This window comes from Telmatherina bonti, assembly GCF_933228915.1.
Source record: "Telmatherina bonti genome assembly, chromosome: 7".
NCBI classification, from domain to species: Eukaryota; Metazoa; Chordata; class Actinopteri; order Atheriniformes; family Telmatherinidae; genus Telmatherina; species Telmatherina bonti.
This window is the reverse complement of record NC_136625.1, coordinates 19014443-19029269: the sequence shown is the minus strand read 5'-3', so window position 1 is coordinate 19029269 and position 14827 is coordinate 19014443. Positions and strand designations below refer to the sequence as shown.

General features: G+C 38.0%; 1 protein-coding gene across 4 annotated transcripts in view; it reads left to right on the top strand.

Moving 5' to 3' along the window:
- Positions 1-14827, top strand: part of mib1 (MIB E3 ubiquitin protein ligase 1) — a 56093-nt gene that overhangs the window by 4666 nt on the left and 36600 nt on the right. For all 4 annotated transcript variants that reach the window (XM_079243356.1, XM_079243355.1, XM_079243354.1 and 1 more), the window contains exons 4-12: positions 2533-2637; positions 3816-3882; positions 4315-4519; positions 5715-5898; positions 6693-6837; positions 6956-7089; positions 7937-8044; positions 8208-8405; positions 8618-8769. In XM_079243356.1, the coding sequence (XP_079099482.1) occupies positions 2533-2637; positions 3816-3882; positions 4315-4519; positions 5715-5898; positions 6693-6837; positions 6956-7089; positions 7937-8044; positions 8208-8405; positions 8618-8769 (1298 nt within the window). The remainder of the gene's footprint in view (positions 1-2532; positions 2638-3815; positions 3883-4314; positions 4520-5714; positions 5899-6692; positions 6838-6955; positions 7090-7936; positions 8045-8207; positions 8406-8617; positions 8770-14827) is intronic.

Below are 14827 nucleotides of genomic sequence, written 5' to 3'. Positions count from 1 at the left end.
CTGAACCAAAGACCAGCAATAATAAAATGAGAGGAAGTTAGTTTCCAAAATTACTACTATACAAGTTAGGTTTTAGTGTAAAGTTAGTTAAACAATGCTACAAAAAGTTGTTGAAAAAATCTGGGCAATCTTTTCTTGACAGTATATGGAATCTGTATTGGTGAATGTGTCAGAAAAGGCTCAATGAGTTTCTGAACTTAAGTCTTTGTGAGGAAAAAACAAGCTTCCAACCCAGGATATGGTTTGACTTAAATACCCAGCAGCCTCAACCAAAACAGGAAAAGCACTGCTTGACTTAACATGCAAGTATAATGGATGTAGAAAAGCAGACAAGGACACAAACGGTCCACGGTCCTTTTGATCTTTCAGATGTGTTGCTGTATTATTTTGGCAAATTAATGACAAAAAATCTTATTTGTGTTCTTATAGCTTACATTGGACAAAAAAATAGATTTGACAGTGAAGTTTTAGCCTTATTTTACAATAACAGGGTGTGCCATAACAAAAGAAATAAGTCAGATAATATAATCTTTACTTTTGCTGTTGGTGTGTTTTTCTATCAGCTGTGACCATGTACGGCATGCTGTGGAACACAGTCTCAAAGCTGTGGGAAGAAGCTTGCATGTGCAGAATGCTAACACGATTAAGAGGATAAACAGTAATTGTACAAAAGTTTTCCTCAGCTGGCAGATGAAAAACATTACTGGTTTCTGTACCAACAAGTATCAGCCTTCAATTTATGTGTTGGTTCTTGCTCATGGGAATGGTAAGAGAATGTTGCAGATTGCCTCACTGGCACTTCAACTTCATGATTCATGTTCATACTTACAGCCTGTATAAGCCATCTTGTTTAGTGCAGGATGTTATAGTACAGTGTATGTATTCCATGTATCATATAAAAAAAATACTATGTCTGATTAGGTTGTGCCTCTTTGGAATAGCAGGTTTAGATTTGTACTTTAACTTTGCTGCAAAGTGTTTGTATTTGAGTATTCAGCTTTTGAAAGCCCCTTTAGGCAATTTTAATACTTCATTTTGTGGTGTTATTTAATGGCATATCTCATTACTGTTTTATGATGCTGTAAGCAATTTGCACTGTAGAAATCCCTGTAACATGTCCTGCAGCCTAGATGTTTTGTTAGGTTAACATATGACTATTGCCTCCTAAAGCCCATTAATCATTTAGGTCTGGAAAGGACTTGAAAATAAATTAAGTTTGATTTCTGTATTTACTTTAGGCACAGCATTAAGTTTAAGAATGAATTCGTGCCACTTCTTTAGATGCGCCACATTTTATGAACGTAATGTACTGCTAGTGATGTAGAGAGCAAATGAAAGCTCACCGTATTTTACAAATATGAATAGATTTTGTAGTCCTCTACTTCTTGCGCCCTGCTTATTTATACTCCAACTGTATAATATCATTTTACTTACTGCTAAAACATTTGTACTCCCTTCTGCAAATAAGTCAGGTATAGCATTATTCATATGTATAGTAGTGAAAGTATGAACACCAAAGGATGTGGCGAAAAAATCATGGCTATTCTGTGAGAGTTCTTCATGTTGGTTTTTACCTTCCATCACCACTGACTTTTCCTTTTTTTTTTTGTTTTTTTTTTTTGTCTTTTTTTTTTTTTTTCTTGCAACAATTCACCTTTGGTTACCCCAAAACTGGAAGGATAGGTCTTAATTTTGTAGCAGAATTATTTTGGGATCTGTCAGATTATTCCTATTTGGTACTCTGGATTGATCTGAAGAATCAAGTGCCAGTTTAAGTATATCGAGGGTTGAACTTTAATGGAAAGACAGTTGGATCTGCTTCTGTTAGTTGAAGGTCCTCCTCTGAGGTTTTCTGCTCTGATAAACAGTATTTAAGAGACTTTCTGTCTCAGTTGAACTAGAATTCACTTTGTCTTGTTTTTTCGTTGATTAAAAAATGTTATTTAAATTTATTTCAGGATTATAAAACCCTGAAGATTCCACAAATATACATAACCCACGAGAAAATACCTAAAAGTGACTGTCAATGTACAATACAGTGAGAACTAAAACATTAACTATTAGAGATCAATGAATCCAACCTTAATACGCTCACTGTCTCTGTCATAATATTTTTCTGCATCAAGGGCATCAAACCTTTGAATTTGAAAACAGTCATTTTGAAACACACAGGGCAGTTGACCCAACACTATAATTTAAGATGACAATTGCTAGCAGTTTTTGTTTTCCACTCCGAGAGATACAATCTCTGATGATCTGATTAAAAACTACACATTAAACTAAAACTTAACGCTGTTATAGACTGGCAACCTGTGCAGGGTGTAGAGAGGCTCCAACCCTCTGACCCTGAATTGGAATAAGGGGTGAAGAAAGTGAATGCCTGATTAAAGCTAAGATTCAAAGTAAAAAAGAACAACATGAGTTATTTTTCTGCCAAAAAGTAGGTACATGACGTATGAAGTAATTCTGATGGAAGCTCCAAACATTGTGTTCTGTTCGTAATCTGTTTCTCATCTCATCTGTCCTTTGCAGGTGACAGAAATCCAGGACTGGAGTGCAGCCAGCCCTCACAGCGCCGCCTACGTCCTTTGGGACAACGGGGCCAAGAACCTGTACAGAGTTGGCTTTGAGGGAATGGTGAGGAAGCTTCTTGTCTGACCCTCATGCTCATTCGCTTATTCAAACAGACAGTGTATCATAAAAGATCAGCTGTCAGTGGCTTTTGTGTTTGACCGTAGGGATGGTGCTCTTTCTTTTGCTGCCTGGCCTTTGTGAGAGTAACGCAGCAGCATGTGTAAGGTGCCATTGTGCAGGCAGCTGGAAGGGGAACGGATCTGCATGATAAAGGCAATCTGTTCTTTCTTTTTAGTGGGGGTCAACTTTAGCGAAGGCAGACCCTCTCTTGGGATTGTTGTGGGCATTACAGCGCATGTCTCCTAAATGAAAAGTTTCCTTCATTGGCTGAGACTGCTCTTGCCTTTATACCATGGTGGCCAATCAGGTTTAAACGTTCTGTAACAGATTTGTTCTTTGTTATTCTAATAAGATAAAAGCAAGGTAGATGGCATCTGCCTCTTGAGAAAATCATGATTTAGAGCCCCCATCTTGAATATTGTGCTTTGGCTTTGTCTCTTATTTAGACTACAGACGGATGCGGAAGGGCTTTAACTAAGTGAATGGTCTGCTTGGAGCATGAGGCCAAAATGTTTCTTGTTTAGTCTAATGCAGGGGTGTTCAGCTTTGGTCATCAAGCACCACAATCCTGCAGACTTTCCACGTATACCTGATGCAACGCACCTGATTTAAACTAATGAGTCATTGTGCAGACAGTCATAGGCTGTTGGAACCATTTAATGTAATTCAGGTGTTTTGAAGCAGAGACACTGAAAACCTGTGAGGACCGACTTTGGACACCCCAGGTCTAATGTTTAATTAGACCAAACATGTCCTGGTGGCTGGATGCAGTACCATCGACGGGATGTTGTGGTGATGTGGTGCGTGTTGTAGTCAGTACTTTAGTGTCCCATCAGTTCAGTGGATTGTTTACTGCACTTTATAATCTAACTCTGCCACTGAGGCTGCATATGAGTCATCATGAATATGATGTTTACCCCTCAACCCCCCTCCTATACCAGTACAGGTTTTTAATGCCCCACCTTATTCCGAGGGTGCCCAGATTGTCATTACGACATGCAGCACTTGTGCCGGTGCAGCTTCAATGTGAACATTTACTTGATTATTCCTGAACACACCCCTATAATGGAATTACCTTGGGCAATCATTTGACCCTTTCCTTATTTTTTCATTCTTCTCAGTCGGACCTGAAATGTGTCCAGGATTCCAAAGGAGGCTCTTTTTACAGAGACCATTGTCCTGTTTTAGGTAAGTAAGCCGGTGATGTATGTCTATCGTCATTATTGCACCAATTCTTTCACCCCTTGTTCTGGTGCAGTGAATTCAAGGGCATTAGGGAAGTTTTAGTTGTAGTTAAACGTGTTTAGGCACTAGATGTCAGCACTGCATAGTCATCTAGCTGCCAAAACATGGGATGTAGTCAGGTCATGCAGTTTCAGGCATGTTATTCGAGGCATTCCTGGAGTGAGTTTTCTTTGGATTTAACACTGCAGTGGGATCTTCTTTTCATACTTGACAGTGTCATTATAAAAAGTCCCAATTTTTATATTCAATTAGTACACACCAATAATGTGGTGGTATTCTTTTCTGAAATACTACTCAGTACTTCTGTTTTGAGTTTAAATGTGTTACTAATACAGTAAAATATTTGATTAATCAGATTTGACCGTAATCTCACAGGTGAGCAGAATGGCAACAGAAATCCTGGAGGCCTTCAGATTGGAGACCTGGTCAACATCGATTTGGATCTGGAGATTGTTCAGTCCCTCCAGCATGGCCATGGAGGATGGACTGATGGCATGTTTGAGACCCTCACGACTACAGGCACAGTGTGTGGGATTGATGAGGATCACGACATTGTAGTTCAGTACCCCAGTGGTAACAGGCAAGTTGCATTTAAGTTAGCCTCAGATTTGTTAGCTTGGAATGATAGAACAACATTATATCACTAAATTTCTTCCTAAGATTTGTTTTAAGAAACATGTTTCTCTTCAGATCAGACAAAGATAGCAAAAAACCTTTCAATGTGGCTTTGCCATAAATTACAAAAACTATGGTTTGCAACCCACTGAGATGGGATTTTATTTGAAGAAAAAAAAAAAAAAGCTTTGATTTTACTTTTTTCACTAAAATTCATCAATATACTGCATTTTCTAGTAATAGTAATAATGCCTTCAATTTAAATACCTCAATCCAGTTTTAATCATAGCTGAATTTTCACCTTAAAATTGAATTCTGTGATTCAAAAGTATTCAATATGTTACCTTAAATTATAGGCATGTTGTCAAAACTGGAAGAATTTGGACTCCTACAACTAAAATGATGGGATCTGCTTGAGAAAAGACTCACTTAAACATTGGTTTTGAAGAGTAGAAAGAATTCAAAACAGCTTTAGTAACTTAAAATATTCTGTCTCATGAATAATCTCTGCCGTTGTGCAGACAAGAGACAACATAAACAGACAATTTGTGCACCACAAAGTAATATCAGATTTCCTTTGTTTTTAAAAAAAAAAAAAGTATTTTACATTGTGATTTCGCTGACAAACAACTTAAAAATAATCTCACCAGTTCAATCAAAACAATTTTATCACATTATTGTTCGCTCACTTGTGAAAGAAAATTCATATTTAAAAAAAGTCCAGCTGTCATTAAAAAAGGAGTGAAGCAGCAGGATGAAGTGAACTAAACAGCTTTCATAACTCAGTTGGGTGCAGAACCTGGATCAGCCGTATTTTAGCAAATAATATTAAATTAACCAATTCACTCATACCACACTTGTTTTTAAAAAAAAACAACAAAACAAAACAGGAAAAATAAATCTGTTCACATCAGCATAGTTTGGAAACAGCTCACTAATACAGTCGTATATTTCGACTTACTTAAACTGTCCACTAATATCAGTGGTTCCAAGTTGAACAATGAAATATAATACACACCACCAGTCTTAAGTTTGGATGTACTTTCCCATTTAATGGGAAATAATCTACTCTGTCCATGTCTCGTCTTGCTCATCTATTAGTCATAAGAGTTGTGAATGTCTTTACCAGCGTTTCTTTCCATTCATTTCTGTGTCCTTAGGTGGACATTTAATCCGGCAGTGCTGACTAAGGCCAATGTAGTGCGCAGTGGAGAAGTTGCAGCTGGTGCAGAGGGAGGAAGTTCTCAGTTCCATGTTGGGGACCTGGTCCAGATCTGCTATGACATCGACCGCATTAAGCTGTTACAAAGAGGCCACGGAGAGTGGGCTGAGGCTATGCTGCCTGTAAGTTTTAGCAACAATTCAGCAAAGTTTTAATGAGTTGTAATGGGGTTTTACACGGATTACAGCAGGGGCATAATTCCACACCTCAAATCAGTCTGACATTTTATGACCAAATAAGCTTTTTCAATCATTTTTCATTTCAACACTCTCAACCTCCCAGTTCCTCTATGATAGTTTATCAATACTGTCCAGCATGCCATATGTTATGTAATGCCAGTTTTTCTTCAGCATTCCACTTGTTTCTGTCAAACTGGTCTCCTTCAGCAGCTAATGAGCCTTAAAACCCTGAGATGGGTTGTAGCTTTGATCACTAACCATGGCTGCTTGCCGCCTGCTGCTTTTCCTACTGCTGCAGTCGCTGTTATTGATGACATCCTCAAGGACAGCTCTAGACTCAGCTCAACAGAATTTTTCTCATGTAGCCAGGATCTAGATTCAAGATTGGGAAGTATTATCCTCTGTGTGATGCCTGTATGGGTGATGAAGAGAGGAAGGGTGTCTTTTTCTTATATCCATCTCTCTCTTTGTGCCCTTTGAATTATGAAATCACAGCTTTAATTTCAAGTACTTTGTGATTTATTTTTTTTTCCAGTGAACTTTTGCTGCATGCAGTACAAATGCGATGTTTAACTAGTTTTGTCTCCATTTAATACTTTTATCTTGCCTCTGTCTTTATCATAATCTCCTCTATCTGTGCTCTCCTACTGAAAGTCCTTTTATTATGACCTTTATACATAATCTTAAGACAAAAGACCTTTATATACTATTTTGTTTGTCATACTATTTATAAACAGACCCTGGGCAAGGTAGGCCGTGTGCAGCAAATTTACTCTGACAGTGACCTGAAAGTTGAGGTTTGTGGGACATCTTGGACATACAATCCTGCCGCTGTCACAAAGATTGCACCCTCTGGTTCTGCTGTCAGTAATGCCTCTGGAGGTATGTGTAAACTCTTCAGACACTAAGAGAGTATCATTGTAGTTCTTTGTCTTCACTTTTCATTTTATTTTGGCACTTACTGTACATACAATCATTCTGTTTTCTTTTGTTTTACCAGAGCGTCTGTCTCAGCTGCTGAAGAAGCTGTTTGAGACGCAGGAGTCTGGAGATATCAACGAGGAGCTGGTCAAGGCTGCAGCCAATGGAGACCTGACCAAAGTGGAAGATATTCTAAAGAGACCTGATGTGGATGTAAGTGCTCCAACTTATATACACAACACGCATACATATTTTCTTCTTTCGAGCAAGCAATGAATTTCTAGATGAGTTTTTGATGAAGATCTAATTATTTTATCATTAAACATGCACGTTAAATAGGAGTTAGCAGAGCTTATGCTATTAGCCTGGCTGTGCTCTGCTCTGCTCTGTCTATTGAATAGGCTGAGAGCCTCCCATGAAAGGTCCCTTAAGATCATCCCACCAATACACCTCTCTAAATCTGAAAAACATTAAAGCTGAGCCCAGCGGAGGCACCATTGGAGTATTGGTGTACACTGCACCACAGACCATGATTCACTCTCTGTTTCAAGTGGAGATCTAAAAATCACTTTTGGTTGTCGACTATGATTTGACACAGAACACAGGACAGGAGAAACATTACCAGAGGGCAGAAACTGGTCCCTTGTACAGGTTTTCAGAAATCATCATGTGAAGTCTGCAATACTTTCTCCAGAAAGAAGAAGAAGAAGAGAGTGAATAAGCTTGCGTGTGTCATTGGTGAATGCTGGCCCGATGCCCTGTTGCCTTTCAGTAGAATTATTTGCTTTAAGCTGAACAGACTGAGCCTGGCCAAGTGATCTGGCTGCCAGGACAAGTCATTGCAAGACTCCCAACGGGGTCCATGTTAATATTTATGCTTTCAGTTTTTGCTGTGCTGCAGTTGGTGATGGAAGATGCACACTCATCTTCAGTTGTGCATACACATCTGCACATACAAACACACCCTAACAATCTTTTATTCATTAACAACACATTTTAAAAATGTATATCAAAAAAACATGTTGACATGCACCCATGTTCTCTTTGAATTTTTTTGCAGGTGAACGGACAGTGTGCTGGACACACTGCTATGCAGGCAGCCAGTCAGAATGGTCATGTGGATGTCCTAAAGCTTTTGCTTAAACACAATGTGGACCTAGAAGCTGAGGTTGGTATATTTTTAAATGAAACATTGTGGATCTTCATTCATGTCCACAAATCTATTTTAATCTTCTTGTAAAATATTTCACACTTTACCAATTGCATAAGGTTTCTGTTCACTCATGGACCCAATACTGACTGATCTTTTTTTGGCGTGGTGTTGTACTTAGGACAAGGATGGAGACCGGGCAGTCCACCATGCAGCGTTTGGTGATGAGGGCTCCGTCATTGAGGTGCTGCAGAGGGGTGGTGCTGATTTGAATGCCAGAAACAAGCGAAGGCAGACTCCGCTACACATAGCTGTTAACAAGGGTCATCTGCAGGTGGTTAAAACCCTGTTGGACTTTGGTTGCCACCCCAGCCTCCAGGTATATTACACTTATTTAATGACTTATTTCCGCATGTTAAAATATCACAAATGCAATTTTAAAAAAAAGAAAAGATTCCTTTTAATATTTTATGAGAGTTGAGCAGTGATGTATACATGTGACGTACATTTGTATTGGTTAAGTGATGAATTGTAAGTGACAAAAGATTCTTTTCTTTCTTTTTTTTTTTTTTTTTTTTTTTTTTTTTAAAGGATTCGGAGGGTGACACACCTCTGCATGATGCCATTAGCAAGAAGAGAGATGACATGCTGTCAGTGCTGTTGGAGGCCGGTGCAGACGTCACTATCACCAACAATAATGGCTTCAATGCCTTGCATCATGCTGCCCTGCGAGGAAACCCAAGGTATGTGACACTTTGCTTCTGCTGTTAGCTGTAACACCTGGTTGGTGTCTGTAAGTAATTAGGACATTCTTAACTCTTTCATGTCCAACCTAAGAAAAAGTGTCATTTCCAGTTTTATTTGGCCCTTTAAAAGAAAGTAATAAAAGAAAGAATTAAATAAAAAACGTTTTGTATATTTACATATTATTGCCATGTGACATATCAAAATGATCTGCATTATTGCATTATTACCTCTGCTAAGGAGGTTATATTTTTGGCTTAGCAAAATCTATAATATGGATTTTTGTTATTTGTTTTTTTTTTTTCTTAAAGAATGGTTATTGGTGTAACTTAGGTTACATACCATTTTAAGAGTAATTTTATAGGAATTGTAGTCATGGCAATTAAAAAAAAAAAAAAAATTCCCAGCAGAGATTGAAATGAGCTGCTTGGCATGCTCTGAGTTGTTTTCTGGTTATTATTATATCTACAAAGAGCAGAAGACGAGTATCATGTTGTTCAGGGCCGGATTAAAAGTGCACAGGCCCTTGGGCCCAGAGTGTTCCAGAGGCCCCTTTCCCCACCGTAACATTGTGAAAGCTGTGAAAGATACACTGACATTTCTAACATCTCTCAGCCAGTGGTACCAATAGCAATACACAAGACACTGTTGTGCAACTATGTGGCTTTTATTTACATTTTGTTTCATGTCAAAACTACTGGTGTTTGTCCTATGTGGGCCCCTGGCCCCACGCTCATAATGCCCATTGGATAATCTGGCCTTGATGTTGTTTACAAAAGGGATTTGAGCCAAATTTTTTACCATAGTAAATTTTTACCAAAGGTCCCAGACATTGCAGGTATCAAATATGATACATGTGGCATTAAAGGGTAAAGCGGGGTCTAGATGAAAAAACTCATTAAATGTTTGCTTCATGTTTCCAATAAAGCTGACTTTAGTTGTTTCCTTCCTGTTCATGCACTAAATTCATAAATGAATTGTGAGGATGGAAGCATAAGACTCATAGAGGATTTATGGTTTCATTTGGGAAGATTTGTCATTGATGCACAAATTGTGGTGAGTCACAAAAGTTTTCAAGAAAACGTAAATCCACAGTGTATTTAACAATGTGTTTAATGTAGCTATTGTACTACATCTGTTGAAATGGAACAAAATGACTACTGCACCAGTTTCGATCAGCTTCTTAACAGCAAGTGGACAAAGACCTTGGCAGAATAACTAATCTGTTCCTCAATTGTCCTCTGTTGAAATAGAAAATGTGGGTTCAGCCCTCATAGTCTAAATTAGAAGACAGTCTAGGCTCAGACTTTTGATGGAAGCAGGTTTTGATTAACTGGCAAAGGACGTTCTTAGGCTTGGCAGTTTTTGCTGTAAAGTTCTGTTTTCAGGCATTTTTAAGCGTCTTCCAAACAACTACAAATTTCTGTAAATCAAATACCTTAAATGAACTTAAATGAGTTGTGATGCAGATATGTCCTCCACTGATTCCACTATAGTTTTAAAGTAAATCCATCAAAAGTAAAATAAATGCAATTCCACTGTCTCCCTGAATATATTTGCTTCAGTACCTCACAGTTTAGTTTTACATGACGTCCATCTTTCTACTTAATCTTACTGTAGCTACCAGGCTTTAAAGTTTGGTTTCTTTAATGGTTTCATTCTGGACTACTACTATTGTAGCAAGTTGCAATTCTATTCTTTATTTGTTCTATTTCTGTCTTTCAATATTAAGCACTTACGGCTCAGTAAGACGACTTTCTGTATAAGATAGATTATCTATGATCTTTTAACTCGGTGGGTGTTGAGGTTACACAGCTAGTGTGGAAACACTGGTGCTATTTTTTTTCCTAAAAAGTAAACCGTTTCTTAACATTCTTCATGTCTTGGTTGTTTATATATAGATATAATTGCGCCAGGCTAGGACTGCGTGATATTGACCTCAAATCAATGTCACAGTTTATTGAAAAGGTTACCTTGATTACAATTAATTAAGCAGTAATGTAAGCTTTATTTTTATTTTTCACCCTCATAGCTAACTGAAATTTTTTGTTGCTTTACTATTTACAGTGCTTTATAACTTGACTCTGGAACAGTGTAGGGAAACTCATTAAAGTAGATGGCTATTCTTTAGCAAACTGATCAATATTAAACACTGAGAATAACTACGTTCTGAAAATATTGGTCGTCAAGTAGTCAGTTGTATAATCAGTTTCTCAAATTTCAGCTAATGACACTCACCCCATAATCTTATTCTTGAAATTGTTTGTCTCCCCTAAAACATTTTGTAGCTGTAACAGATGTTGTTGTTTTAAGCTAACCAGTGTTAGCTTAGCCTATGGTCTCGTTTGCTGTTTATAACGAATATTTTTATTGGAATATCTTTTTCTATATGCAAAATCTAAAGCAACTTATCAACAGCTACCTTTTCTTACCTTTCTCCAAACTCCACACATAATAAGATTGTCGGATGCTCTCGAAGTTTACCTTGCCTGTCGGCTTAACTAAATATAACTAAAATGTAATTAGGCCCCGCCTCTCTCCCCGTCGCTGCACTATGCATGTTGGGTTTACCTACAAAGCAGATGTCTGACAGCAGAACTGCCTAATGCTGCTGTGCTTAAGGATACAACAATGCAGGTTCAGTTAAGAAATTTTGACATTGTTCATGTGAAAACAATTAATTTTCCGCAGGTGTGGCGCAATGACTGAGTCAAGGAAACACTAAAAATTGGCGATCCTTCATGTAATATATTAATTTTGTAAAGATAGATGCTGGTCTGTGGAAATGTCTTTTTTTAATCAGAAATAACACAAAAAAGGTAAGGAAGGAAAGAAAAGGAAAGGAAAAAAACACAAACTCAGAAAGTTAGTCATAAAGTTTGCAGTCCCTCTTCAATTTTGTTATTTGACAGGAGAGAAAATACAGGCCCAATGTGTTGTCATTTATTGGACCACTTTTAATCTATAAGAAATATGGGTAAAGAAACCCAAGAAAGGCCGCACAATGGTGGAGTTAAGATTACTTCCGCTGTCAATATTTAATAGTAATAGGTACATGATTTTATATGTGTAAACCAGGTTAAAGAATAAATGGTTGAAAGTTGGAATACTATAGGACTATATAGAAGTCATTGATTGACAGTTGAAAGGGCTGGAGTACAGTATTTTCTGTATCTGGGCTTGTGTTGTGTTGTGTGTTGCCCACCTCACTCGCCAATGTCCCTTTTGCTTTCAGGAAAACAAAGATATATGTCGCCTTCTCCAATCTGCCCATTTACTTTTATTTCACGCTTGAGCTCCTGCAATATCAGGAAGGGAGTCCACAAGTCCTAAAGCTCTTGAAAATTTCTCCCTTGGTTCAAGTGAAAGTACTTCATCCAGTGTGTTTAGTGGAGAAGCAGTTGTTTCGATTGAGTGCTTCAAGGAATTTCTAATATGGAATCACATTTTAAAGATTTTCCTTTGATTAATGTTGATAGGAAGTGCTTGGATTTAGAAGCAAATCAAAATACCAGATTAAAAAAAAAAAATCACACGAAGCCTATCAGGGTAATAATTGTGGTAACTTTCAGAATTGGATCTGCCGTTTTTTTCTTTATTTAGATTAAATACCAGTACACAGTGTTCAGGCACACATGATGTTATTTTTCAGTACAACCAATGCCGTGCAGCTCCTAGAGAACAGGGGGAGAGCTAGCTCCCACTATGTGTTCATCTAAGTAACTTAAGGTACCAGTGTGGTATTTGGGTTCATTTAGGGAATCTGTCGGAGTCCCTGGTGTGTGTGTATAATGTGCCTGGGTGTTTTTTTAAGAGTGTGGGTTGGTCTTACAGCAGTGGAAATAAGATTGAGGAAGATGCATAGGAAGAACCCTCTGGGTGACAGATGAATCTTTCAACTTGGAGTCTCAGATACTCGGAGAAATCAACTGTACTCACCGGGGAACAGAATAATCTGGGGAATTTTTCAAGTTTAGCTTGTTCATTATTCACATGCACACACCACTACAGTGTATAAAAACATTTTCCACATATATTTAGTCCAACTCTTTGAGTTTTTACCATTGCTGGTAAATTGAAAGCGTCTAGATGACCAGAAGTACAACGTTTAGGAAAGGATTTTCTCAGACATCAGCTTTATGTGTTCTCCTTGTGTTTACCACAACTTTAGCCTGCAAGGGGAGCCTGGCTCATCTCCGTGTCTTTCCCTCAGGCTGCGAGAAGCCAGTATCTGCTACAGTACTGTAAACAATACGATTAATAACCCATGAGTCATAAATGGGTGCTATACAAGCCCTGCAGCGGCTGTCTTTAACCTTTTACGTGTTACCTCCTTGTAATATTTGCCGTTGTCCCTCCCATATTATTCTCAGCTTCCTTTTGATAGGGGATCACACATCAAACCCCAAACAGTAATTCCCCTACATGAGTAGACACGAGTATTCACACTGTGCTTCCAAATACAGATTTTTCCTGGTACAGTGTCGGTATTAATAGGTGACAGCATAATGGTAATATTGTAATAGAGAACATAGACACAAATGTTGTTGTGGCCTCACAGAAGCAATACACATTTAACTGGGATAAATAGTTTTCCATTTGTTTTGAGGTTTGTTGCCATATTCTTATCAAGGATGTTGCGATTATAGATTCTCTTCAAAGTAATTATTCCAGTTTTATGATTATCACAGTTATTTAGCAATAATTAATTTTGGTCCTTTTTTTCTTTTAACACACAAGGAGGAAAAAAAGTCTCAAGGATGACTTGATCCATTTGTTTGGAGGGAGTAAATCTTCCTCTGCCGCAGCGTCCCAGTGCAACAGCCTCTTCCGTAGCTCATGCAAAACCAAAACAAAGCAGTATAAGCGGCAACACGTGGATGTGGTGTAACTTTGTTTTCCTTCTGTGTGGAAGTTGGGCTGATCTGCTGTTGTGGTTCAGACATAATCTTTTCTAGAATATAAAAATATTCAAAGATCTTTACCATCAATTAATTGTTGCAATTACTCTTGTGATTATTTTTAAATGATTTAATCATGACATCACTAAATCTTATTGGTTTGTATTAATTAAAGCTATGTTGTTCTGCCTATGCAGATGTATCTCACTATGACACATCGCTATGTTTTTATTAAACCAGCACTACTTATAGAGCTCAAATAAAGGTTTGGTACACTGGAAATTTGAAGTCAAATTACTTATATATGTTCACACGTTAAACCTGCATTTAAAAATAGGATTGATGTTATCTATTTAGTTTGTATTTATTCTGTTGTAATTTCATGCTTAATAAGATAGTTTTAACATGGCTGACGGTCAAGTTAGTAAAGCCATAAGTCCTAGGAAAGAAAGTTGGAGTGGGAAGGAACGCGCTATGTGGAGGTTTAGTTAGATCTTGTTCCATACTTTGCAGCCACAGCAAGAAAATATGGATGACCGTTTGCAAAGTGTCTGTTTCTGTGATTTGTGCAGTCAGCTTGTCTTCCAAAGCACCTGCAGCTCATCTACCCCTGCTTGACAAACAGCACTACAGAAGCTTGAAAGTGACGAGCACAGAGTGTTTGCTAGTTTTTACTTAGTGTAGTTTCTGTATTTGTGAGAGTTGCCCATTCTTGGCTCTAGCACTGTTATTGTTTAATTATTTTTCTTCAAGATTTCTTGACATCGTTTTGCATTTGTACGACTGCTGAACCACTTCAGCTGGTCTATTTTCTGTGGTATCTCCAACCACAGTGTAACTCACTGCTAACATGCAATGACAGTCATTTTAAAATAGGTGTTGCAGTAGGACAGCTGTACATTCTCACACTGACATGTGAGTACTGAAGTTTCTGAAATGCTTCCCCCCCCCGCATGTCTAGCCCCTGCTCTTTTTTGAAACTGCTGTTAAAAGTCTGGCCAGAATATCAATCCCTCTACAGGCGGAGACAACACTCGGGTCAGGAAAGGGGACCAGACAAAAGTTTTGAAGCTAGGATTGGTTTTATTCATTAGTCAAAACTTAGACAGATTTAGCACTGAATATGACAATCACCAAACAGTCCAGATGTTGTTGG